This window comes from Mauremys mutica, chromosome 3 (genome assembly GCF_020497125.1).
Source record: "Mauremys mutica isolate MM-2020 ecotype Southern chromosome 3, ASM2049712v1, whole genome shotgun sequence".
Classification (NCBI taxonomy): domain Eukaryota; kingdom Metazoa; phylum Chordata; order Testudines; family Geoemydidae; genus Mauremys; species Mauremys mutica.
Genome location: NC_059074.1, coordinates 69,985,016 through 70,010,675, shown reverse-complemented (window position 1 = coordinate 70,010,675; position 25,660 = coordinate 69,985,016). Strand labels below are relative to the sequence as shown.

The 25,660-nt window shown below is 43.9% G+C and overlaps 1 protein-coding gene across 1 annotated transcript in view; it reads left to right on the top strand.

Moving 5' to 3' along the window:
* The window catches only part of MDN1 (midasin AAA ATPase 1), a 168,088-nt gene that overhangs the window by 65,671 nt on the left and 76,757 nt on the right, over positions 1-25,660 (top strand). The window contains exons 30-39 of the mRNA XM_045010265.1: positions 2,677-2,815; positions 2,924-3,054; positions 5,629-5,773; positions 6,918-7,047; positions 9,411-9,626; positions 12,630-12,827; positions 21,619-21,827; positions 22,662-22,784; positions 23,607-23,804; positions 23,911-24,018. Coding sequence (XP_044866200.1) covers positions 2,677-2,815; positions 2,924-3,054; positions 5,629-5,773; positions 6,918-7,047; positions 9,411-9,626; positions 12,630-12,827; positions 21,619-21,827; positions 22,662-22,784; positions 23,607-23,804; positions 23,911-24,018 — 1,597 coding nt within the window. The remainder of the gene's footprint in view (positions 1-2,676; positions 2,816-2,923; positions 3,055-5,628; positions 5,774-6,917; positions 7,048-9,410; positions 9,627-12,629; positions 12,828-21,618; positions 21,828-22,661; positions 22,785-23,606; positions 23,805-23,910; positions 24,019-25,660) is intronic.

Here is a 25,660-nt window from a genome sequence, read left to right as displayed (position 1 = left end):
GAACTGTCTGTTAGAATCCCAGTATAAGAATTACATACCTTTCTTGTGAAACCTGGAAAAGTTAGTAATAAATTTGGTGGAGAGTGATGAATACATTTACATATGTTCCAGGATCTGACTGTATAAGGCCCAGCCCATCCTCTTTATTTTTTTCCTGCCTGCAAAAAAGAGGTCATGGAAGCAGATCTCTCATGCTGGTTATAAATTTAGTATTAAGTAGTTCTGTTAGGCTTTGTCTACACTGACATGTTATCGACAAAACTTTTGTCGTTTGGGGTGTTAAAAAAACACACCCTTGAACGACAAAGGTTTTACCAATAAAAAGCGCCGGTGTGAACAGTGCTTTGTCAGCAGGAGTGCTCTCTTGCTGACAAAGCTGCTGCTGCTCGTGGGGGGTGGAAGTGTTTTGTTGCTAAAAGCCTCATAGTGTAATCATAGCCTTAGAGAGTAAAAAGAAGCTGAAGCTGGGAAAGAAGAAACCCAATTTATTAGATGCTAAAAGGGAACTTAGATGCTACTTGGAAAATAATAAATCTTATGTAAGTCTTTCAGTTTAACAGTCAAGACCTTTCATTTCATAGTCTTTCAAAATGGATGATCGCTTGTGTTCAAGCCTGTAAGGAGAACTTGTTCTAGAGCAGGAATGGATACATTGGCTGCTTGTCAAAGGTTTATTGTCTTGGTATTTAAGCTGCTTCTTGACGTTCAATTACTTCATTCACAAAATTTTAATCTGTTAATGGGGCTAGGTGTAGTCTTCTGTGTGGGTGGGCAGTGTTGCTTCAATCTTGGCATTCTCCTCAGACCTCCTCCTGGTTTATATTTAATCTCCTGCAGTGGAACTCTGTAGAGACAATTCATGAAAGGACAAAGAGAAGTCAAAATCTGTCAGTCTCCACTTACTGAATACTGCCTCTGAATGTATTTGGCCAGTACAGATCTAGATTGGATCACCACTAGGGTGACCAGACAGCAACTGTGAAAAAACAGGACAGGGGGTGGGGGGAAGAAAAAGTCCCCAAAAACGGGACTGTCCCTATAAAAACGGGACATCTGGTCACCCTAATCACCACCTCCTTCCTAGGAGTCCTTTCTAGGACAATTGGAGGTGGAAAGGAAGGAAGGATGGGCAAAGCCTTGTATAGCTGTAGGCCTGGTTCAAACACATAGGCTATGTCTACACTTGCAGAGTTTTTGTGCTGTCAATTTCAACGGTGATAGTGAACTGGTGAAAGAAAAGCGCTGGTTTGTGTACTCACTCACTTCCAAAGGCATCAGAGAGTGTTTACATTTGCAGCACTTCCAGCACCATGAGAGCAGCTCACAGAGGGCAGCTATCCCACAGTGAAACTCTCTCCATTTGATGATAGGTCTTGTGGGAAGGGCGGGGGGGATCGCGGGGCATCCTGGGTCCCTGCACAGCCTCCTCTCCCCAAACACTGATCAGCTCCAGTAGCTCAGCATTGCTCCAAGCAGGGGATCGTTTGCTCTGTGGAGCAGCCATTGTCACCTGGCCAGATGATAAATGAGCACTTGCCAAGAAAACAGGAAGGGGAGTTTCAAAGTTCCTGGGGCTTTACAGGGGCAGGGTGGATGTCTGTTTACCTCGTGTCAGAGCAGCAAAGCTGCTGGCCAAAGTGGTCATCTAGGCACTGTGGGGTATCCTGTGGAGTCTAAAAGCTCTTTAAACAGAAAGAACGTGTCTTCACTTGCACATCAGCGCAAAAGCACCACTGGTAAAAGCTGTAAGCCTCTTGTGGAGGTGATTTTCTTTTTGCAGTGAAACTTCTGAATATCTCCGTAAAAAGTCATTGGCAAATGTAGGTGTTCCCACGGTTTTTGTGCAAAAAGGGACTTTCCACTTTAAATGGCAAGTGTAGACATGTCCTTAGTTGAGCCAGTTTAATTGTGATGTTAAACCAGTGAAACATCTGTGTGGATAGGTGCAAATTACACTGATATAAGCTTGCTCTAAACCTGGATAAGAGCATCAATGTACAGATGTTGCACCAGCTTAGCAAAAGGTGTGATGTTAACTAAATTAGTTAAACCCATGCAGTTTTGTGTGGGCAAGCCTTTAGGGGCTTATCTCTGGAACATTCAGATCTCCAGAGTTGTGAATCAAGACATGCAACTTTTACTAATGATTTTGCAGCTTGTAAGCATATCTCATGACTCCTATAGTATTGATCTTCAGAAGGCAATATGTTTGGAGAATTTACTTTACTGATAAATATTTTTTTTTAATAGTGAATGAGAAGCTAACATTTTTCTCCTTGGCACTTCTGATATTTTATGGTGCCTTAATCTTTGATGCATTATGCATCATTCAGAGGAGATTTGAGGATGTGAAATTTGTTATCTTTCTAAAGTCCAAGTGAAATCTGAGGTGGTAAGTCCCTCATCCATATTTTAATGAATAATGGTGGCAATTCAGCAATGGTTTGCATGCCAGAAGTGGCTGCGATTCATTTAATTTTTGTAAAGTGGTTCAGCATTCAGAGAAGGGAATACATGGGAGTAAGAGGAACAGCATGGTGGGGCCATTGCCCTGCAAGGCTTTGAGGAAATTCAACTGGAACTGCTTTGTTGCTGAAGTGGGCCATTAAGTGGTTGTGGACCCCTTCTGGTTTTGTTCTAAGTTTACTTCATTGATTTTCTTTGTTCATGTTATAGGTGTGGCAAAACTACTATTTGTCAGATATTTGCAGCCTTGGCAAATCAGAAATTGCATTCTGTGAACTGCCACTTGCATATGGAGACATCAGACTTCCTGGGAGGATTACGGCCAGTCAGACAGAGATCAAAGGACAAGGTCTGTCTCATGACAATGGGTGACTGGTATCACTGAGCTTTAGTGTGGTGAAGAGAGCAGAGAATGACAAATCCCTGATGAGTCTTCTTTTTCTTCCCCATTATCTAGGAGGAATTTGACAGTTCTAGGCTGTTTGAATGGCATGATGGACCCCTTGTTTTAGCAATGAAGGAGGGCGCCTTTTTTCTCCTGGATGAGATTTCATTAGCTGATGATTCTGTTTTGGAAAGACTTAATAGGTATGCATTCTAAAAGTGTGTAATGTTAAGCTGCCCTCCACCAGGCTACACTTATCGCAAAAATGAGTTAGATAATCTAGTTTCTAATTGTTAATCTTAGCCAGCATCCCTTTTTCTTAGTTGCTCAATTCCTGTTCAAATAAAAAAGATCCAAAGTAACTCAGTGGCGCATTCACTGTTAAGCTGCTGTACCAGATCACTTAGTTTGTGAACCGATGTGTCTCCAGCAGAAAGATGCTGACTGCATCCATATTAGTCCTGTATTTTTAGACAATTGCTTTCTATTGGAGAGGCTGCTGGCAACAGAGAAGGAGAAGGGATGGTAAGGTAGGCCTATGAAAAGGACAGGATGAAAGTATACTCCCATCTAAATCACTATTGAGGTGCTAAACTTATTAGAAGAACTTAGAAGTATCCTGATCCAAAAGCAAAGGAGTGCAAATTTGTTCAAGATTACTGTGGCAATGTTTTGTGTCCTGGGGTTGTTTATATCCTTAGCTGTGTGCCAAGTGTTACAATGAGGTTTACTCTATGTCAGTGGTTCTCAACCAGGAGTCCGGAGGCCCCGAGCAGGTTTCAGGGTGTCCGCCACAATAAACCAGAGTGCAGGGCTGGCGTTAGTCACTGGGGCCCAGGGAAGAAAGCCAAACCCCGAGCCCCACTGCCTGGGACTGAAGCTGAAGCCTGAACGCTGCCGCATGGGGATGAATCCAACTTAGCTTTGCGGAGCCCCTGTGGCGTGAGGCCTTGGACAATTGCCCTGCTTGCTATCCCCTAACGCTGGCCCTGGCTTTTAATTTACTGGATATGCAGGAAAAAAAAATTATGGCATAGATGGGCCATGGAGTTTTTATAGCATGTTGGGGGGAACGGACTCAGAAAGAAAAAGGTTGAGAACCCCATTCTTTGGCACTGCTCCAGACTGAAGACCACCTTCATGCGTTTAACCTGTGCTCAAAATGTTATAGTCACCTTTCTTTGCTTAGACTGACAGGACAAGAGAGTAATAGCTGGTTAATTTCCCCAGATAAAACTGTTAAAACACGGTTCTTCTTAAAGAATAGCATGTAGTGGCAGTTAACACAATAGTGTGAAAACTAAATAAATTTACATGATTAAAATGGAATCTACAATGAGACCTATAGCTAGCGCTATAATCTTTCCTTATATAGAAAGATAGATGAAAGCCATATTTCCTGCCAGTTCCTGAAAAAAAAAAAAATAATAATAATTCTCAGTCTGTCATTACGTTCGTGGGAAGTGACATGCCTTGTCCGAGAACAGGAAAGGTGCCTAGCAAATTGGTGTCTTTCAATACCTTCCCAAATTTTTTTATGTAAAGGTGTTACAACTGACACTGTATACTACTGTTAGATTACAGCACTCCTCATTTTAAAGTCTGCCTTTCTTTTCTGATACCAAATATATTGAGATGACCAGCAATTACTTTCATTGTTTCTCTATTTCAAGTAGGTTTTTCATAGCTCATGTGCCTGCAAACTAATCTTCAAGTATCGGAGGGGTAGCCGTGTTAGTCTGGTTCTGTAGAAGCAGCAAAGAGTCCTGTGGCACCTTATAGACTAACAGACGTTTTGCAGCATGAGCTTTCGTGGGTGAATACCCACTTCTTCAGATGCAAGTCATCTGAAGAAGTGGGTATTCACCCACAAAAGCTCATGCTGCAAAACGTTTGTTAGTCTATAAGGTGCCACAGGACTCTAATCTTCTTCAGTTAACTTTATTGTTTTGTTAATGATTCTAGGCAACATCTTCCTGAACACTTCTGCTAACATGCCCAGTAATGGGTCACACTTTTAGCTCAGTCACACAGTTCACTAGTGAGAGTATATTATGGGGCAGGGCTATGCAACTAAAAATATTAAATAGATATTTTAAGTTGCACTGATAGTGAATTTGTTGTAACTTGTAGTTTTGTATTCCATAAACTTAAAAACTAATTCAGTGTGCTCTTCATCAGGCTTCAGCTGTTCATTTAGTTACTTTTGGCATTGTATTTATAAGAGAGAGCTTTTGTAAAATTCATGCTAAATCTTTGACCAACCACTTTGCACAGACTTTCACATCAAGATTAAGATGAGCTTTCCACACTTGTGTATTCAGAAATACTGTCAGTTGGGAAGGATAAGCAGAATTTATCATTTACTTTTGCTGGAGCCCATTATACTGAGCTTTGTGACTTCGGCTATGTCTACACTGGCAATTGAACGACACCCCCTCTCTCTTCCCCCTGCCCTCCCCCCCCAATTTTTTTTTGCTACGACAAGCACCAGTGTGAACAGCACGTTGTTGGCAGGAGACACTGCTCGTTGGGGGTGGAAGGTTTTTGTCGGCAGGAGAGGCGACAAACGGTGGCTACGTTGCCTGACTTTTAGCGGCACAGCTGTAGCAACACAGCCATGTCGCTAAAAGCTGTGTAGTGTAGACATAGCCTTAGAAATTAATCTAAGCAAAGCTACCTCATATTCATATTTTTTTTTTAAAAAGACTGGTGACTTTCTAAAGTGCAAGCTATGGGATTTAAATAACACAATTTTTTTAAAACCTGGTTTTTAGTGTTCTTGAAGTTGAGAAGACACTGGTGCTTGCTGAAAAAGGTAGTCAAGAAGATGAGGATAATGAAGTAGAACTTCTGGTTGCTGGAAAAAAATTTCGCATCCTAGCAACCATGAACCCAGGAGGTGACTTTGGAAAAAAAGAGGTAAATTCTCAGAGGTCACTGGAATTATGACCAGAATGTGCAGCATGCACATGGTATAGGTCCCAGCATGCAGTGTTGCATATTGGAGTCTGTCTCCTGGCTCTAAAGGAGGACTAAGGTGTCTTTCTTCCACCACCCGTGTACTATTATTTTGACAATGCAAACAAGCACTCAACAAAATATCAACAAAGAAAAATCTGGACACTGAATCATATAAATAGACTTGATATGGAGAACACTTTAAGTAAATGAAGTGTAACTCGCAAAGGAAACTACGTTCAAATCCAGTTCTTGCAGTGGAGTCTTTATGGTGTGGTGTGAGGATGCAATGATAGATTGTGCTCCTGGCACAGACAAAAACTAACTACTAGAAGTTGTCACCTAGGGTCTCCAAAAAATGGACAAATCCCAGTAGGGCAAGATTTCCCACAAAATAAGAACTACAATTCTCAGGTATCCCCTTATGTTGTTTTAAAAGTATCTTCGTAATCATCTAAGGAATGACAGACATTTGAACTCAAAGCTTCATCTCTTTTACTCCTAGAGAGGGGGCTGTCCATTTAAAAAAAAAAAAAATCAGTCATTTTTAGCATGCTAACAAATCTACCAGAAAGCCCCCGGGTTCAGTAATCAAAGGGAAATTGCCTCTTTATTGCATAAGCACTGGTTGATGATTGCTCTTTATAATTCAGCGCAAAGGAGCAATTATGGAAAGGCATTCCAATTGAGCCCTTTACCTGTATGGAGGTCTTTCTTTCAAAGGCCAGGAGGGCAGATGAGATTATACAGCCCTTGTTTGATAGACTATATCTCTGAAGTTCCATCTCACTCTGATTCTTGCAAGCTATCTCATTTTCTCCCCTGTTCTCTTTCAGTATTTCATATGAACAGTTGGTGTGTTCTCTTGGTCTTGCACTAAAAGAGCTACATTTTCTCCTGTTAACAATAGCTATAAACACCCTGTCATTATTAGAAGGAATACTACATTATTTCGAAAAGGAGTCTGTTTATTTACTGTTTTAATAATTCACACATACTAGAACTACTAGCCTATGAAAGTTTAAATGCAAGCTTAAGTAGTGTAGGTCTGTAGTAGCTGTGATATATGCTGGTAGTGGCTATATTGTTATTTTATTGCCTGCAGCTTTCTCCTGCACTGCGTAACAGATTTACAGAGATATGGTGTCCACAGAGTAACAGTCGTGACGATTTAATACAGATCGTAAAGCACAATATTCATCCAGGACTGTCTCTGGACAGGATAAACCACCAAGGTAAGTATAATTTAGTTTTGCATCGAATTTAAACTCCACATTGGAGAAAGAACTGAATTTGAAGATAGAGATGGTTTTGGCAGGGATTCACACTAATGCTTCTTCCATCCATAAATACAACTATATCTGCAAACAGACTCTGATGCACTGGCCTCTGTTCCTACCTTCCTAGCATCCCATTGCCATGTGACTGACCAAAAGTTGATAGCAAAGCAATGCAAAGATCCTCTCCCCACCAGCTGAACTCTGCCCTCCTCTTCAATATCTTATCCTATTTCCCAGGTATTGGAAAGGAACAAAAGACCAGGACCAGAACTCTCATTTCCTTTGCTACCGACAGCTTGGTTATTGGTTTGATTTACTGAGCTCTCTCTCGTGTTCCCTTATATTTTGTCATTGACAGTGCAGACACTGGGTTCCTTCTCCGCTGTTGGTCTGGCAGATAGGAGGGTTATCAGTTGCCATCCACAGTTTTCCCACTGAAGTGCTCCTTCCTCTGCTGCAGTTAGATACCTGCTTTACTCAAAGCAGCATGCAGGAAGGTGACTTCCATGGGCATATCTGGTATCATTTGTGGTTCTACCAGAGAAGGCTAAAGAAAAGGATTTTGAGGGCAGGGGGGAGCGATGATCACATCATCTGTGCCTTCGGCAGTAGTGATGTGTAGTGGGGAGCCTTAAGAGTCCTTCTGCTCTTGCTGAGAGAGAAACCTTTGCGACTGGCTCAGAGGCTGGATCCATTTCTGGAAATCAGATGAAACTAGCCCCTCAGCTTCTCTAAAGGGTGAAAGAAGTGCCCATGTTGGGAGTCGAGGCTCTCCTAGAGGCGTCAATGGAAGCAGTTTTCTGGAGCTTTGAAAGGCCTGTAAAATAGGGCGAGGAGCTCACTTGTGGAGAACAGCAACCTTTTCCATGATAGCCTCAGACTCTGAAGAGGTTTCTTTGGGATTTCCAGAAGCTAAAGGGCTTTCATTGTCAAACACCATCCCACTCCTTTACTTAGCCTGTGGATTACATGAGTGGCTCAATGACCTACTTCTGCCTGCTAAACCTTTCCAGGAGCCTTTAGCCTTCACTCCTACGGGTACTCTCAGGATTCTTCCATGATTCCAGATTCTCTGCTAAGCTGCTGGTGCTTGCCCTTCCCTTGCTCTAGTAGGTCACAGTTCAGAAAAGGGAGAGGTGTCCTCAGAGCTGAGCCCCAGGCTCCATTACAAGGAGCTCAAGCAGCTTGATAACTCTTGCTGTGGCACATTTTTTTGCAGAATTCCTTCCCAGTCCCATCTCTCTCTCCAACAGATCCTGTAGACAGCCTGCACCTCTCCGGACGTCAGTCAGGGTTTTTTGCCAAATCTTTCTGGGGTGGGGTTGGAGGTTCCGGATTTGCTTATTTGTCAGGAATTTCCCTCTGAAGCATTAGACTAATTTCATTTTAGGAATACCTGGAAGTGAACCCAAACCTTCCTCCTCAGTCCCTAAGCAGAGGCACAGAGATTTGGTACTATTAACCTTTTTCCTCCATGCTTTCCTTGTGGGGGAGGATCTTTTTCTCTTTATCCCAGTGGATGATAACTCCTGAATCTTCTTCCTTCATCTTCCAAGTTGCTTTTTTTCTTTCTTTGCTTTTTCCAAGATCAGGGAGGCCTTTTTTTCCTGAAAATTATCTGGGGGTTGGGAACAAGTTTTGAAGGTTACTCTATATTCTTTGTAGCCCCAAGAAAGAAGGAATCAGAGTTATTTTAGGTCCTGTAGTGCATTGAACCATTTCCTAACCTCAGATTCAAAGTGGAATCTTCCACATCTACCTTGTTGCAATGGATGAGGACATTTTCAGGCAACCTGTTAAGCTACTATAAACTGTTGCTTCTGCTGAAATGCTTATAGCAAATACTTTATTAAAAAAAAAAAGCGCAATACCCAATAACCAGTTCATCTTTTGCTCACAATTCTATATCTGTGAACCATTCGCAAAGGAGTTTCTGTGTTTTACTAAAGAAACTTTGATTTCAGGTATTAAATCTTGTTAGTTCCTGATATCAGTATGAGTGTTTTGGGTTTTTTTTGCCCTGTGCTGTATATAAAATGCATGTGATTAATTTTGTGGATGTATTAGTTTTAAAAGTTTGTTGTAGAGGATTATAAATCTGTTCTTTGCTCTTCTGCTCTCCCCCTTTCATTGAGCACTTTTTGAAGATTGAAAGCATCATACTTCAATGCAAATTTAAAAAAAAAAAACAAATCTGAAGAACCTGATTTCTTTTCTGTATTTCAGGGTTCTAGTTGTACAGCTTTGTACTAGAAGTGACCTATATAATTCAGTTTATAATTGCAACATCTTTTATTTATTTATTTATTATGTTTTAGGGATAGACATAGCTGAGCTGATGATGGACTTTATTGAATGGCTAACCAACCAAGAATTTGGGCGTCAGTGTATTCTCAGTGTCCGGGATGTCTTATCCTGGGTTAACTTTATGAATGTCATGGTAGAAGAAGAGGAGTACAGCCTATTTTACATTCCTCCTATGACGTCTTTTGTCCATGCTGCATGCCTGGTGTACATTGATGGAATAGGTTCAGGTAAGTCATCAGTGCTTATCAGAGAAGAGGTGAATATATTTAACTCTTAACATTTTTTTTTTAATTTTGCTCATATTTTTAGACTCATAGACTTCAAGGTCAGAAGGGACCATTATGATCATCTAGTCTGACCTCCTGCACAATGCAGGCCACAGAACCTCACCCACCCAGTCCTGTATCAAACCCCTAACCTATGCCTGAGCTATTGAAGTCCTCAAATCGTGGTTTAAAGACCTCAAGCTGCAGAGAATCCTCCAGCAAGTGACCCGTGCCCCACGCTGCAGAGGAAGGCGAAAAACCTCCAGGGCTTCTGCCAATCTGCGCTGGAGGAAAATTCCTTCCTGACCTCAAATATGGCAGTCAGCTAAATCCTGAGCATGTGGGCAAGATTCACCAGCCAGACACCAGGAAAGAATTCTCTGTAGTAACTCAGATCCCACGCCATCTAACATCCCATCACAGGCCATTGGGCATATTTACCGCTAATAATCAAAGATCAATTAATTGCCAGAATTTAGGCTATCCCATCATACCATCCCCTCTCCCTATTTGATTGATATCCCAGTGTTTAGTTTGGTTAAAATGAAGGCATCATGCTTTAGGGTAGGGCATAATTCCTGTGACACAAATATTTGCTTCCACTTGACAATATCTTTAACTTCATATGTTTTTCTTGCCATTTTTAACAGCAAGGACTTCTTGAATGGTTCAGCAAGCTAAAGTGCTACACACTGCACATATACAAAACTACATTAAAAGAACATTAAGGTTGCAAAGTCAAGCACCATCCCCTTATGTATATTTTTGGTGCTACAGTTTTTAATTACATGTTCACATAGTATATTTCCATTGGACCCCTGCTGCCTCATTCAGTGCACAGTATGGATAGGGCTCAATAAAGTAGTAGCTAAATTGATATTATTTTATCCATCTCATTCAGTGTGTGGCCTGAGGCCTTATTTACTGCAGACTATTCAAGCCCTGCTCTGAAGACAGAGTTATTAATTTCCTCTTGGGCTTTTCTCTGGGAGTCCTCATTGTAGTACTTCAGCGTTTCAGAAATATTAACTTACCTTCGCAACACTCCTATGAGATGAGCGGGTATTAGCCCCATTTTACAGATGGGGTGCCGAGGCAGAGAGAATGCAGACAAAATATCCAAAAATGTTGGGTGCCGAATTTGAGGCCCTTAAGACCCGGTTTTTCAGTGTACAAAGCACAGCTCCCATTAACCCCAGCTGCAGTTGTGGATGCTCAGATCTTCTGTAAATTAGACCTCAGGGTTTCAAGTCAGGTGCCCAGAAAATGAGAAACAAACAATGACCACATCTGACAAGTTTAGTTAAGTGATTTGCCTAGCATCACATAGGAGCTCCTTTGGCAGAAGCAGGGATAGAATTCAACTGCTTTAATCAAGAGAGCGTCCCTTCTCTTTTTGCAATCCCCTCCCTCCTTTCCTATGTACTTCCTAACTTCTGCAAAAAATGAGACAGGGGTCCTACAGACAGTAGCTTCCTCCTTCCCTACACAACCCTGATTCATCGCCAGAGCAGGTGTGTCCCATGCACTCATTGGGTCCGGTGGAAAAAACTGTATATGATCATGTAAATAAAGACTGTCATAATGCATACACATAAGGGAGCTGAATTAAGGTTGCACAGGCAAACTTAATTCTGGCATTTCCTAACTTTTGAGTGCTTGAGTTTGCAACCTTAATGTTCTTTCATTGTAGTGTTTTTGAGTGTAACTTCCTAGGCTTTTAAAAAAGCAAATTGAAAAAAACCAGAAATTCTATCATGGGCTCATATTAACATCCACATGGATCATCAACAGAGTTGGAACCTTTAGATCCGTGGCAGAGACCTTTGCCACTTGCACTCACAGAAGAACTGATAGCAGTTAGGAGGTGCTCATCCTCTGTCGACCACCTCTAAAGGGGATGAGACTCTCATTTTCCAGTGGGTTTCCACAGATATTTGCTGACAGCAGAGGAGTTGTAAGAGTCAGCAATCATGGGTTCTGTTCCAGGCTCTCGAAGGAAATGTACTCTAGTGGGTACAGACTCTTCTGCCTATGTCCACCCTCCACCAAGCTTGATCCTTTTTTGCCCTGCTCCCTCCAACCTCTCTGGTCCAGTCCTGTCTCTTCCTCACCCATTGCCCCACCCACTCTGTTTCCATTTCTCAGGATTCTCATTCCAGTCCCAGTCTCCTTACCCAGCCTGTCCTAGTCTCCCACAATTCTTTGTCTCTGGTCTCCTTGCCCAGCCAGTCCCAGTTCCCACCCTCCCAGCTCCTTATCTAATCTGTGTCTTCTCATCCAATTTGTATCCCCATCCCAGTTGCTTTGCCTAATCAGTCCCAGTTCTGACAAGGAACTGGGTACACAGGAAGATCTGTTTCTTCTCCCTCCGCTTTGCCACCTCTGGTTCCTACTCCCAGTCTTCTTGTCCAGTCAGTATCCCCTCCTCCCATCTCCTTGTCCATTGTAGGGTGTTTCCCTCCTCCCCCCAGACTTGAAAACTGACTAACATAAGCGTGTGAATTTCTCCAAAAAATCTGCCTTATGCAGACATCTGGCATGGAAAATTTCAGTCCAAACTGTTGAAGTTTTGCATAGGTATAAGCAGATATAAACAGGCTCTTATAATGGGAAGTGTCAGGCAACTTTAATAATAGGAAGTGTTACCCAGCCCCCACCTATAATACAGTAGGTTGAGATTAACCTTCACATTTTTTATTTTTAATTCAAGGCAGCAATACAGTTGTGATTGATATTAAGCACCTCATGCCTTCTGGAAAACAATGCTACTGTATCTGTAGATCTTTATTTCATACATGTATATCTTTGAATTCACTAGCAGTATTTGGTTGAGCTCAGCACGGTGCATTCACTGCGTTTTCTATACTGTTGGCTGGCTGTGTGTTTCTGAATTTTGAAATGAAAACAACTGGCTGTAGTTGGGAATCTTATTTTCACTTCCTTTTGTTTTCTTTAATATAGGTACAACATCTTGCTCAGCTGATACTGCTTTATCTGCTCGTGAAAAATGTCTGAAATTCTTATGTGAGAAACTTTGCACTATTGTTGAGCTTACAGAATATCAGAAGGATGAACTGAGGATTTACGACAGAACAAAGGAGAGAGAATTTATATGGATGGAAAACTTCATGGGAATCCATCCATTTTTTATACCAAGAGGCAAGTGTTTTTTGTGGGGTGGGGGACATTCATCCCATGTTTTGTTTTTAATGACTTATCAAGGACTAGCCTTAGCCCCAAGATATGTGGGGAACTACACTGTAATTCATAATGTCTTCTAAAAATAAAGACAACCTCTTTTTCTTTTTATAAAAGCGCTGCAGAGTATTTCCAAGCATATCTAATATAATTGTTTCACCCTTTTTAGAAAGCTACATCTGTAAGCAACTATATCTATATCTATATCTATATATATCTATATCTAGATATATCTAGATATAGATATATATAATGTTTACCTTGAGTGAATGCTCTAAGCATATTTCACTTCATCTGACCTCAATTTTGGAGTGTAATAATATCTCATTTTTCATGGTCAGATCAGCTATTAGCTTGGGCAAAGGGCAGTGCTCATCCATCCACCTCTCAAGGCATGGGAACCTATTTTATTGCTCCACTGTTGGAGACTTACTGGCTGACCCATTGCAGCAATAGATTCCAAGGGGGAGAGTATGTGGGTACCACAGGACTGAGTATGATATAAGAACCTAGATCTGGGGTCAGCAACCTCTCAGAAGTGGTGTGCCGAGTTTTCTTTATTCACTCTAATTTAAGGTTTTGCGTGCCAGTAATCCATTTTAACGTTTTTAGAAGGTCTCACTCTCTGTCTATATATTATGTAACTAAACTATTGTCATATGTAAAGTAAACAAGGTTTTCAAAATGTTTAAGAAGCTTCATTTAAAATTAAATTAAAATGCTGATCTTACGCCGCTGGCCCGCTCAGCCCACTGCCACCCTGGGCTTCCATTTACCTAGGCTGGCAGTGGGCTAAGCAGGGCCTGTGGCTGGGACCCCGGCTGTCAAGGAGCCGGCAGCCAGAACCCCAGACCTGCAGCGGGCTGAGCGGGACCGGCAGCCGGGACCCCAGACTGGCCGTAGGCTGAGCGGCTCAGCCTGCTGCCTGTCTGGGGTTCCGTCCGCCAGCTCCTGCCAGCCAGGGTCCCGGCTGCCGGCCCCGCTCAGCCCGCTGACGGTCTGGGGTCCCAGCCCTGCCCACATAGAGTGGGTACCTACCTTCTCCCTGGTTCTGGCCCATTTTCTTCCTCTCTCTCTGCACTGAGCTGAGGGTGGGAGTGCACTGAAGACAGGGCTGGGGGTGAAGGGTCTGGCCAGGAGCTAGAATGAGGGAGGGGCTCAGGGTTGTGGCAGGAGGTTTGGGTGTGGAGCGCTTACCTGGGCAGCTCCCATTTAGTGTGAGGGGTGCAGGAGTCAGGGCAGGGGGATGGGGTGTGTGAGGAGGGTGCAGGAGTCAGGGCTAGGGGCGTGTAAGGGGGATGCAGGAGTCAGGGAATGGAGTGTTGGGGGAGCTGAGTATGTGTGGGGGGTGCCGGAGTCAGGGCTGGGGTTGTGGGGAGGTGCAGGGGTCAGGGCAGGGGGCTGGGTGTGTGTGAGGAGGTGCAGGGGTCAGGGCAGGAGTCTGTGGGGAGTGCAGGGGTCAGGGCAGAGGGGCGTGGGGGGTTCAGGAGTCAGGGTTGGGGGTGTGGGCTGGAGGGGATATTGCCCTGATTCCACCCTCCTTCCCCAAGGCCCCGTCCCCGCTTCTTCTCTGGAGCAGCGACCACGTTCTGGCTCTGCTTCTCCCCCTCCCTCTCCAGGGCCATCAGCTGTTCGGCCGCAGGGAGGGAGAGGAAGAGGGGCAGGAACCCAGCATGCTGGGGGAAGAGGCGGGGGAGGAGGGAGCTTGGCTGCCGGTGGAGGCTGCCCTGCAGCAGCAGCCAGCAGGACCAAGCTTCTGCCCTCTGCCCCTGCAGGAGAGAGTGGTGGGCGGAGATGAGCAGGCTGGGCTGGGCCGGGCCGGATTTTTAGTGGCACACTGCTGCCTGCCGGGGTCCCAGCCGCCGGCCCCACCCAGCCCGCTGCTGGCCTGGGTTTGGCAGCGGGCTGAGTGGGGCTGGCGGCCAGGACCCCGGCAGGCAACTGCGTACCATTAAAAACCGATCCCTGACCTAGATATTCTTATTGTGCAATATTTGGACCATTCTGTTCATGGGCTGGCTAGGACAATAAGATCTCTTTTCTCACTGATACAGGGCATTCAAACTTCCCTTCCCCTCCCATTGTTGTCATTGTGTCCCATTAGTACACAGGTGAATTGGAGGGACACTACAGTACTGGTGACATTCATACCTCTGAGTTTGATCGTGGCATAGTTTCTGCAATCCTATAATGAAGTCTAAAAGCTTTATTTTTAACTGCCGCTTCTGGTGTACCTGGTGTATTGTATTTTACTTTGTTTTGATATAGGAAGCTGATATTTAAGATTCCATCCACAAAGTAGATGGAAAATGTACTGTATTGGGGATCATTAGTGTCTGTTTATGGAGGAACTGGGTGAGTTGTGGCCTATAGCCTATGAGATACCAAGATCGCACAAGTTCACCAGGTGTCTTGTTGCTGCTGCAAGCTAGTAGTTTCGGTCAGTTGTTGAGTGAAACTGTTTTCTCTAGACAGCTTCTGTCAGAAGAGCGGTCATCGGGCCCTTGTATAAGAAATCATTTCTTGACACTGATAGTCCTACAAATTACCGTTGGGTTTTGAGCTTTTTTTGTAGGTAAAGGTGATTGAGAAGGTTTTGAGGAAGCAGCTCTAGTGTTATTTTGAAACTTCTGATTTCCTTGATCCCTAGGGTTTTATTTCAGTGAATGATAGTGTCTGTCTGCATGGGTTTTCTTGGCCATGGATCTCTTTGTGACTGACTAAGTTCTGCTGTCTGTTCAATGACTTTATTAGACCTACTAGTTGCTTTTCCTGCTATTTACTGCAGGGTGATACTGAGCTGTCTGTGGACGGTGGAATGAGTGGATGGGATTATTTAGCATCTCTTCCCTCCTTTCTGAGAAGTCCAACAACAACTATGTTGGGGAAATTGCATGTCATCCTGCAAAGTTTTCATAAGAGATCAGGTTTCATCTTGTTGTCTTCTCTTCTCCCTCTTTTCTCTTCATACTTACTTAGGGAAGAGGGCTGGATTCCATGTTTAATTCTGCAGGACATGATATGAATTCGAGATTTCATGATCCCATCAGTCCACAGCATTGGTGGTGCCATTAAGATCAGTGGGATGTTTGCACAGAGATCAAGGGAGAAACACAGCCATTATGTTGAACTTCTATTTGTTCAGCACGTCATTGGCATATTCTGTATCACTTACAAATGAAAATCTGCTCCTGTTTAGGCCACAACTACTTCTGTCCTTTTTTTTCTCCTTTTCATTATCTTCTTTTCTCTTTTTCACTCTCCTTCTTCCCTCTGTGTATCTCCTCTGTTCTTCTCTCTGCATTTTCTTCGTTGAAGCAACTCCTAATTCCCTTTCCCCGTAGGGCTTTACACCCATCCTTTTGCTGTTCCATTTGCTAAAGTAATCAGCAATGGAATAATTAATCGTCATTGTGCATTAAAGATGACAACTCTAGTCTGGTTAATAGTGGACAATAAAGTTCATACCCTTGAGTTATTATTTGAGGATATTTTTTTCTGACTTGGCAGATATCATGTCATCAATTACTCTCAGTTCATGTTTGGAAGATTGTCTCTGTTGCCATGAGGACTAGAAACCCTTTGTGCAAAATCTCAGCTTTTATTTTTTTAATCTGAATGCGTCATGCAGGCCACATACATCATGTGGATTGTGCATTTTGATGCCCCTGATAAAACCACATTAATGGATTGGTACTGTAGTACCCATTGTGCTGATAGCTAAAATCTAGGTCTTTCATCAAATCCAGGCAGTACAGTTTCTCTGCTTATCCAATGCCTGCGTGAGAGGCATGAGTCAAAGTGAAATGCCTGAAGTTCAACCCAGAAAAAAGAGAGGTGATGCTGGTGGGTAATGGGAGAACTGATCTGTGGTTGTGAGGGGTTATTTGCTATGAAGCGTTGTGCCTTCCCTTAATCAAAGGTCTGCAGCGCAGGGATTATTTTGGACCCTTATTTGCTACAATCTCTGATCCAAGTGTCAATATTTTTTTCTATCTGCACCTGGTCAGGAGGTTGTGACCTGTGTTCCCTCATGCAATCCTTGTCACTTTCTAGATTGGGTGACTCTAATGCACCTCTAAAGACCACCAGAAATATTTGGGTAGTGCAGGACACAGTAGCCTACCTGTTTAGCTATGCTGAGCATGCTACTCCTGTGCTCTTTATGCTGCAGGGGCTTATCTATGTCCAGATGAATGGGAGATTGTTGGCTTTTCTGAAGCTCTGTATATGGTTTGCGTCCTGGCTATGTAAGAGTTCATTCTCCCTTCATACTTTCATTACTGATGAGATTAAAGGTGATGTTTCTGTCACTAGATTTGCAGACCAGGGGAATAAGGAAGGGTGTTTCATTCGGCGCCATTTGACTAGAAGTTGCTGTCAGCTCTTTGGGGAAAGCCTCTGTCTGAGTTAAATTTGAATGACTGGGAAGAGAAGTGGATGGAGGTGTTACCTTGGCATGTGTGCTCTTTAGTGCGGCATCATGGGGGGTTGCAAATTTGGAGATTGTCCTTTTGGTGGAGCCAGTTATTGGCAGGAAAATATATTTTGATTGTGATTTTATTGATGTAAAGTCTCTCTTAGCAGCAGGCATGTCAATTTTATTTAAACAAAAACAAATGTGTGGGCAAATGGAGAGATCTAATATAAAAAGAAATGGAAGAGTTCGAAATAGGAAGTTTGTCATATAATGCACACTCTTTTGGAAGGATGGCATGTTTTCAAGAGTTTATAAGTAAGGAGAAATGTGCTGGGATGGAAAAGAGTGGTGGGAGTAAGAGTGCTGACTCTTAATTCATTTGGCAAACTTTTATTTTATAACACTGCACAATTCAGAGCAGTGGTACCCAGTCTTATTATGCAGGAAGGCCACATAAACCTAACCCTAAACCTGTGTGGGCTAAACAGATTCTACATATTTGACATGCATCCGACAAAGTGGGTATTCACCCACGAAAGCTCATGCTCCAATACATCTGTTAGTGTATAAGGTGCCACAGGACTCTTTGCTGCTTTTACAGATCCAGACTAACACGGCTACCCCTCTGATACATATTTGAATAAGTTTAAAGTCACCTGTATTGATTTATATTTTAAGTTCAGCTTGTTTCATGTGTATTTAGATCAGGGGTCGGCAACCTATGGCACGTATGCCAAAGATGGCACGCGAGCCAATTTTTAATGGCACGCTGGGGCCTGCCGGGACCCCAGTGTGCCATTAAAAATCCTGCCGACGTGGCAAGCTGCAGGGTCCGCGCTCCACGGCTGGAGCGCCGGGCCGAGCGCAGCAAGCCGCCGGCCTCTCCCCCGCCTTCTGCCCTATCCCCATGAGTACAGCGCTCTGGGGGCTGGGGCTGTGCGCTCCCGCGGGGCAGCATTTGGCTCCATGGGGAGAGAAAGATGCTCCCTGCTCATCCGGAGCACCACCGCCTCGCGCAGCCCTGCCCCTCCCCTCACAGCGCTGTGCGCGCGGCGGCAGGGCTCCGGATCAGCGGGGAACCTCATGGTAAGGGGTCCGGGTCTGGGGGGAGGGGTTGCATAAGGGGTGGGGGCAGTCAGGGGACAGGGAGCAGGGTGGATTGGATGGGGGGGTGGGATCCTGAGGGGGGTGGTTAGGGGTGGGGGGTCTCTGGAGGGGGAAGTCAGGGAGCAGGGCGGGTTGGATGGGGCATGGGAGTGCCTAGGGTCTGTTAGGGGGGTGGGGGGTGGATAGGGGTCAGGGGACAGGGAGCAAGGAGGGTCCTGGGGAAGCAGTTAGGGAGGGGGGTCTCTGGAGGGGATGGTCAGGGGACAAGGAGCTGGGGGGGTTGGATGATTCGGGAGTTCGGGGGGGCTATCAGGAGGTAGGGGTATGGAGAGGGGTTGGGCAAGCAGGGAGCAGGGGGAGGATTGGATGGGTCGGGAGTTCTGGGGGTCCTGTCAGGGGGCGGGAAGCGGTTAGATAGGCATAGGAGTCTAGGGGGTTCTGTCTGGGTGTGGATAAGGGTTGGGGCAGTCAGGGGACAGGTAGGGGGTAGGGTCCTAGGGGGGCAGTCAGAGGACAAGGGGCGGGGAGGCTTAGATAGGGGGTGGGGTCCCAGGAGCGGGTAGTCAGGACAAGGAGCGAGGGGGATTGGGGATTCTGGGAGGGGGCAGTCACCCAGCCCTCTGCCCTGAGCCCTGACCCCCCCACACACACACACCCAGGCCCCTGCCCTGAGCCCTGTACCACCCAGCCCTCTGCTGACTCCTTCAACCCCCCCCCCCGCATGACCCCAGCCCTGACTCTGGCACCCCCACACATAACCAGCCCCCCTACCCTGACTCTGGCACCCCCCTCACATGTGCCTAGCCCTCCGCCCTGACTCTTGCACCCCCCCACATCTCCAGCCCCGCCCCGAGCACCAAATGGGAGCTCCTGCACCCCCACTCACATTCCCACCTGCACCCCTCACACCAAATGGGAGCTGCCCAGGTAAGTGGCCCCACACCCCAACCCTGAGCCCTCTCCCTCATTCTAGCTCCTGGCCCTCACCCCCAACCCTGTGCTTGGTCCACTCCCACCCTCAGCTCAGTGCAGAGAGAGGAAGAGAATGGGCCAGAACCAGGGAGAAGGTAGGTACCCACCGTATGTGGGCAGGGCCGGGACCCCAGACCGGCAGCGGGCTGAGCGGGTCCGGCAGCTGGGATCCCGGCTGGCAGGAGCCGGCCGATGGGACCCCTGAGCAGCAGTGGGTTGAGCTGCTCTGCCAGTCTGGGGTCCCGGCTGCTAGCCCTGCACAGCCTGCTGCCAGTCTGGGGTTCTGGCTGCCAGACCCTTCCCAGCTGGGGTCCCGGCCGCAGGCCCCACTCAGCCCACTGCCAGCCTAGGTGAACAGAACCCCAGACCAGCAGTAGGCTGAGCGGGCCGGCGGCATAAGATCAACATTTTAATTTAATTTTAAATGAAGCTGCTTAAACATTTTGAAAACCTTGTTTATTTTACAATACAACACTAGTTTAGTTATATGATATATAGACTTGTAGAGAGAGACCTTCTAAAAAACATTAAAATGTATTACCGGCACGCGAAACCTTAAATGAGAGTGAATAAATGAAGACTCGGCACACCACTTCTGAAAGGTTGCCGACCCCTGATTTAGATAGAATGTTTCTCAATTGTACAGTATTGTCTATTTGCACACTTGTGCAAACTAAAATGATGTAATCATGATGACAAAATACTAATGAATCGGCTGTTAGTATATTGTGTTTAAGCAGGCTACAGGCCTTATGAAATGCCCTGGTGGGCCTCAGATTGAGCACCCCTGGTTTAGAGCATGTCTTTGTTGTATAACCAGTGCCTAACAAGGAACATTCAAAAACACTGTGACAGGCATTGTTCCCTCTAATTTTTCCCATGCATGTGTGGAATGAATTTTGTTATGTGCACCAATATGGAGGTGATGTGTGGTGGGGGTGGGGCCAGAGGTTTGGTGTGTGGGAGGGGGCTCCGGGCTGGGGCGGAGGGGATCAGGGTGCAGGGCTGCGACAGAGGGGAGAGGGCTCCAGCTAGGGGTGAAGGCTCTGGGGTGGGGCCGGGGATGAGAGGCTTGGGGTGCAGGCTGCCCCCTGGCCACGGTGAGGAGAGGACCCCCCCAGCCCTCTCTCCGCAACAGCACCTGGACTGGGGCTGGGAGAGAGGCGCCTCTACCCGGCCACAGCAGCTCCTGGGCTGGGGGAGAGAGTCTCTCCCCGGCCCTGGAGTGCATCTCTACCCAGCTGCAGGAGCTCCGGGGTTGCGGGAGAGCTGCCTCTCCCTGGCCGTGGCAGCTTCGGGGCTGGGGGAGAGCGTCTCTTCCCACCCCTCCTCGGTCGCAGCAGCTCTGGGGCTGGGGGCCATGGGAGAGGCACCTCACCCCACTGCAGCCCTGAGCTCCTGTGCGGCCTTTGATAGGCAGCTGCGCAGCCACGCAGCTTAGAGGGAATTTAGGTGACAGGCTCTTATAAATACATCTAATCACCTAATCTTATACAAACTTATACATGGTTTACTTTCTAGGATAACTGGCACCCAAAAGGGGAGAATACCTCTTTCCTAGGAAACAAATATCAAAATCTTTAAAGAAGGATAGTGACTAACACCTTGCATACATGAGAAATGATGTTTTACTATTGAAATTACAGTGAGCTCTAAAGGTGGAGGTTTCTGATGGGCAAGAAGACCAATGCTTTCTCCAGGTTGTGTTCTATAACCAGAGTAAAGAAAATGCTTGCATGAGAGGGCACTTTACTTCGGCTCACAAAACTGGCAATGTGTGAACAGATTCATAAACTTTCCCATAACACATGGGGCCAAATTTTTAAAAAGCTGCCTCTAATTTTACACTTGCAGCCAGTTACAAGCCAAACAGAGCATTTTATAGACTTGGTTTTCAGACCCCAGCCTCCAGTTTGGTTCATGAACACCTACAGGTTTTAAAATTCCATTTTCAAAATGCATTGCAAAGTGCATGTGCAGGTATTTGTGTGTATGCGCAAAATTATGCGTGAACAAATGGAGACTGTGCTGAGGTCGAACCGAATATCAAACACTAAATATGTCTGCCCGATTTGTGAGGATAAATGTTTGATACATAATTTAGTTACTGGTCTATCTTCCATCACACGCTGTAGTAGTGTGAAAAAGCAGTAGGCAAGTTAATAAGTTTTTAGAAAATGTGATCTAAAATATTCTAAATGTCTAATATTTAGTCTGTGGTTTAATTTTTGTTTTGCTTTCTCTTCATCTTAGGCCCTGTCTTTCAGAGGAACAGTGTTTCAGATTATGCTTTAAATGCAGGAACTACAGCAATGAATGCACAAAGGCTGTTAAGAGCCTTACAGCTTAACAAACCCATTCTCTTGGAGGGGTCTCCAGGCGTGGGCAAGACCAGTCTAGTAGCAGCACTGGCAAAGGCTTCAGGAAATTGCCTTGTTCGAATCAACCTGTCTGAACAAACGGTAGGGTAAAATGTTACCCTGGTAATTGATTTTTTTTTTTAAAGTATGTGTAGATACATATGTAAAATATTATTTTGGTTTCTAATTTTATGAAGCATGAGTGGTTACACTTGTAAACTCAGATGTTGAGTCATAAGTATCTGGCTTCCCTCATCAGTCTTGAGATTAAACTAAGGAGGAGTGAAGTGTCATGAAAGAGCAGAGAGCTGCTGTTATTTCCAGAAACACTGTGTTGTGCTGATTACAATGTGGAGATTGTCACGTAAACTGCATATAGCTTGATTGCTGCAAACTTGTTTGAAAGACTTATGCTGTAGTGTAGCCATAGCCTAAGGCAATATAAATTATATTGCTCAGGGGTATGAATTACCTCCCCCCCCACAAGCAACATAATTTATGCCAATTTAAAGGCCGGCGTGGACAGTGCTATGTTAGCGGGAGAGCTTTTCCCGCCGACATAGCTACTGCCGCTTGTTGGGGGCGGATTAATTAAGTTGATGGGAGATCTCTCTCCCATTGACTTAGAGTGACTACACAAAGATCTTACAGCAGTGCAGCTGCATTGGTGCAGCTATGCTGCTCTAAGCTCTTTAGGGTAGTCATAGCCTTTGTTTGAGGCTGACATTCATGTTCTTGCATTGTTTTGCTTACTGTATTTGCTGACTGAAGTCTCAATATGGAAAATGTAGAATATCTTCTTTTAACTCTCATCGATTTTAAATGCATACATAGATCTTAGCTTTTAAAAAATAAGCAAAAATCAAAGCAAGCTTGAAATCTGGTAACCTGTTATGTAGTTTGTAAATCTTTGCTTTCTTCCTCTACTTCCCCAAGGATGTGACAGATTTATTTGGGACAGACTTGCCTGTGGAAGGTGGAAAGGGAGGAGAATTTGCCTGGCGTGATGGACCCCTGCTTGCAGCATTAAAGGGTGGACACTGGATTGTATTAGATGAGGTGAATGCAAGTCTGGCACACCAATAAAATGGGAATATTTAGGAAAAGAGAAGTGGTGATTTATGGGTGTTTAGGGTAAAATTTTCACAACCAGCTAAATTACATACTTGGAAGTGCCTAAATCATCTTTCAAAATGAGACTTAGGCTCCTAATTCCACTGACTTTCAGTGAGAGTTAAGCTCCTAAAAGTCTGCAGTCACTTTTTAAAATGGATTTAGGCTCTTAAGTCATTTAAGCACTCTTGCAAATGTTACCCTTAAACTCTGAATGCAAGTTATTTTTAAAAAAAAATGTTTTGTATGTAGCAACATATACATTCCTCATGGAGACCTGGACTACAGTTATACTAAGTATGAAGTTTTGAAAAGAAATTGTCTCTTTAGCTATTTTTGTATTTAAAAAAAAACACAAACCACCCTAATTTCCTCTGTTGTGCGAAACACAATTTTTAAGCATTTGTGTAACATCAATATCTCAACTGACTTTATTAACCTGATAAAACATTTAATCTGTGGATTTACGAGTAGCATGAAAATAATTCAAAAGGAAAAATGAATGCTTGAAAATAGACATTTATAATACAATGATGCTCAGATACCTTGGTGAGGGCATGGTGAAGAATTTAAATAGAACAGAAAAACTTTATCTTACCACTAGTGCAGTGCCATAATGTGGGATTTGTTAGCTGTGGATAGTCATGTATGACGGTGTTTTGGACAGGCAAGGAAAGCTGAATCACATTTGTGTTTAAATTACAGCCTGCTAAAGTGGAGGCTACTTTTGAACAGCATTATTTTATCTTTATTTCTTTTTTCAAATAGTTGAACCTGGCTTCCCAGTCTGTATTAGAAGGACTAAATGCCTGCTTTGACCACCGAGCAGAGATTTACATCCCAGAATTAGGGATGAGTTTTCATGTGCAACATAAGAAGACAAAGATCTTTGGATGCCAGAATCCCTACAGACAAGGAGGTGGAAGAAAGGGGCTGCCCAAGTCCTTTCTTAATAGATTTACACAGGCAAGTCATGCATTCATTTCAGGCTATGCCTATGATTCATTCTTGTGTCCTCCTCATGATGAAACCCACATCCACACTACATAAATTCCTCCATGTATTCTTGCAGGTATATGTCGATCCACTTTCAGCTGCAGATATGGAGTTCATTGGGAATACCTTGTTTCCTGCCATCGACAAAAATATTATTGCTAAAATGGTTGCTTTCAATAACAAGGTAAAATATGTTTACTATTCGGATTTGTACTGATGAAATCTGTTGTCTGAGGTAGGCAGAATGCGTGAGAGATGTTTTAAAAAAAAAAGTATAGAGAGTAGTTTTGGGGTGACAATGTTGACAGGTGAATTTGAAAAATAATTGTTTTCACTGAGTGTGGGCTATTCTAGAAACATTAGGGAAAACCAAAGCTTTGTTTTTACAAAACTGAGTTACGTTCCTGTTTCTGGACTTAACTCTGTTATTTATCATAAATAATATATGGAGATATACCTATCTCATAGAACTGGAAGGGACCCTGAAAGATCATTGAGTCCAGCCCCCTGCCTTCACTAGCAGGACCAAGTACTGATTTTGCCCCAGATCCCTAAGTGGCCCCCTCAAGGACTGAACTCACAACTCTGGCCAATGCTCAAACCACTGAGCTATCCCTCCCCCCCAGGCTAGTGAAGGCAGGGAGCTGGACTTGATGACCTTTCGGTTCTATGAGATTGATCTATCTATCGATCATAGGATGCTGTGAAAGGGGCTGTAATCTAGGAAAAAAGTATTTTGAGCAGTAGAGGCTTTTGTGGGAATGCAGGGTATTTTTAGTATATTTGGGGGATGATCAGTTGCAATCAAAAGAGAAGACCATAATGGATAAATTATTTCTAGCAATAGATACAGAGATAACCAAAATTTAGTATACTTTAATAGGCATTCAATAGCTTCTAATTTATGGTGCCTCGAGACATGGAAGTGCTCTGCTTAGGGCTTAAGGCCTATTGTTATGCACATTAGTGTTCTAAACCTTTTTAAACTTACTTTTTCTAAATCCACAGTACATTTTAAAAGTTTAATTCAAATAAGTCTAATTTCAAAGACTTTTATTGCAGAAAAATCCCCTCTAGTGAGTCATTGCGGTTGAACTGGTCTACAAACAAAGATCAGATTTTTGGCATGCTTATAGAGTTGCTTCTAAAACAGATAGTTATCCTGGTTTGGCCATATCTGAGGAGACTTGGGGGAAGGAGCACATCTACTCTTCAAGCTATCAGTTCTACTAAACTTGGCATTGTGATAAAGGCCACTGAAAGAATTTTATCTGAGATGGCTTTTCTTTTGTAACAATGTGTGTGTGTGGTGGGAAGATAAAATAGATGACTTTTAAAGCCAAGAAAAGTATGAAGTGATAAAAGAATACATATTATATGTGGGCTTCGCTGAATTCAATTTTTTTATAATTTCAACAGACAATATTGATGATTATTTTAAGCACTTTTTCAATTTTTATCAATTTAAATTTTCACAGTTGCACAGAATTATAGGTTTTAACCATTTTTATTTTTATCAAATTTTAATTTTATCAAGTTGAGGGAATTTATTGAGAGGTTGATTGGTTACACAATAATTAGTAAATGTTGTGATTCAAAAAGTTAAACCTTTATAACCATTAAAACACAAATTGTCAACATCACATATCAAAATATACAGAGTAAATAGCCTTAAATCAAACTTGTAAGTTCTCAAGCAGCATTTTTCTTTCTTTGCCTAGCTGTAAATTTTGTATTACTGATGGAAATTTTTTTGTCAGTTTGTGTGTGTACAGTGAAATCAGTGTTTACTGACATTACCGATTCAAATTTAATCCTTCTATGCC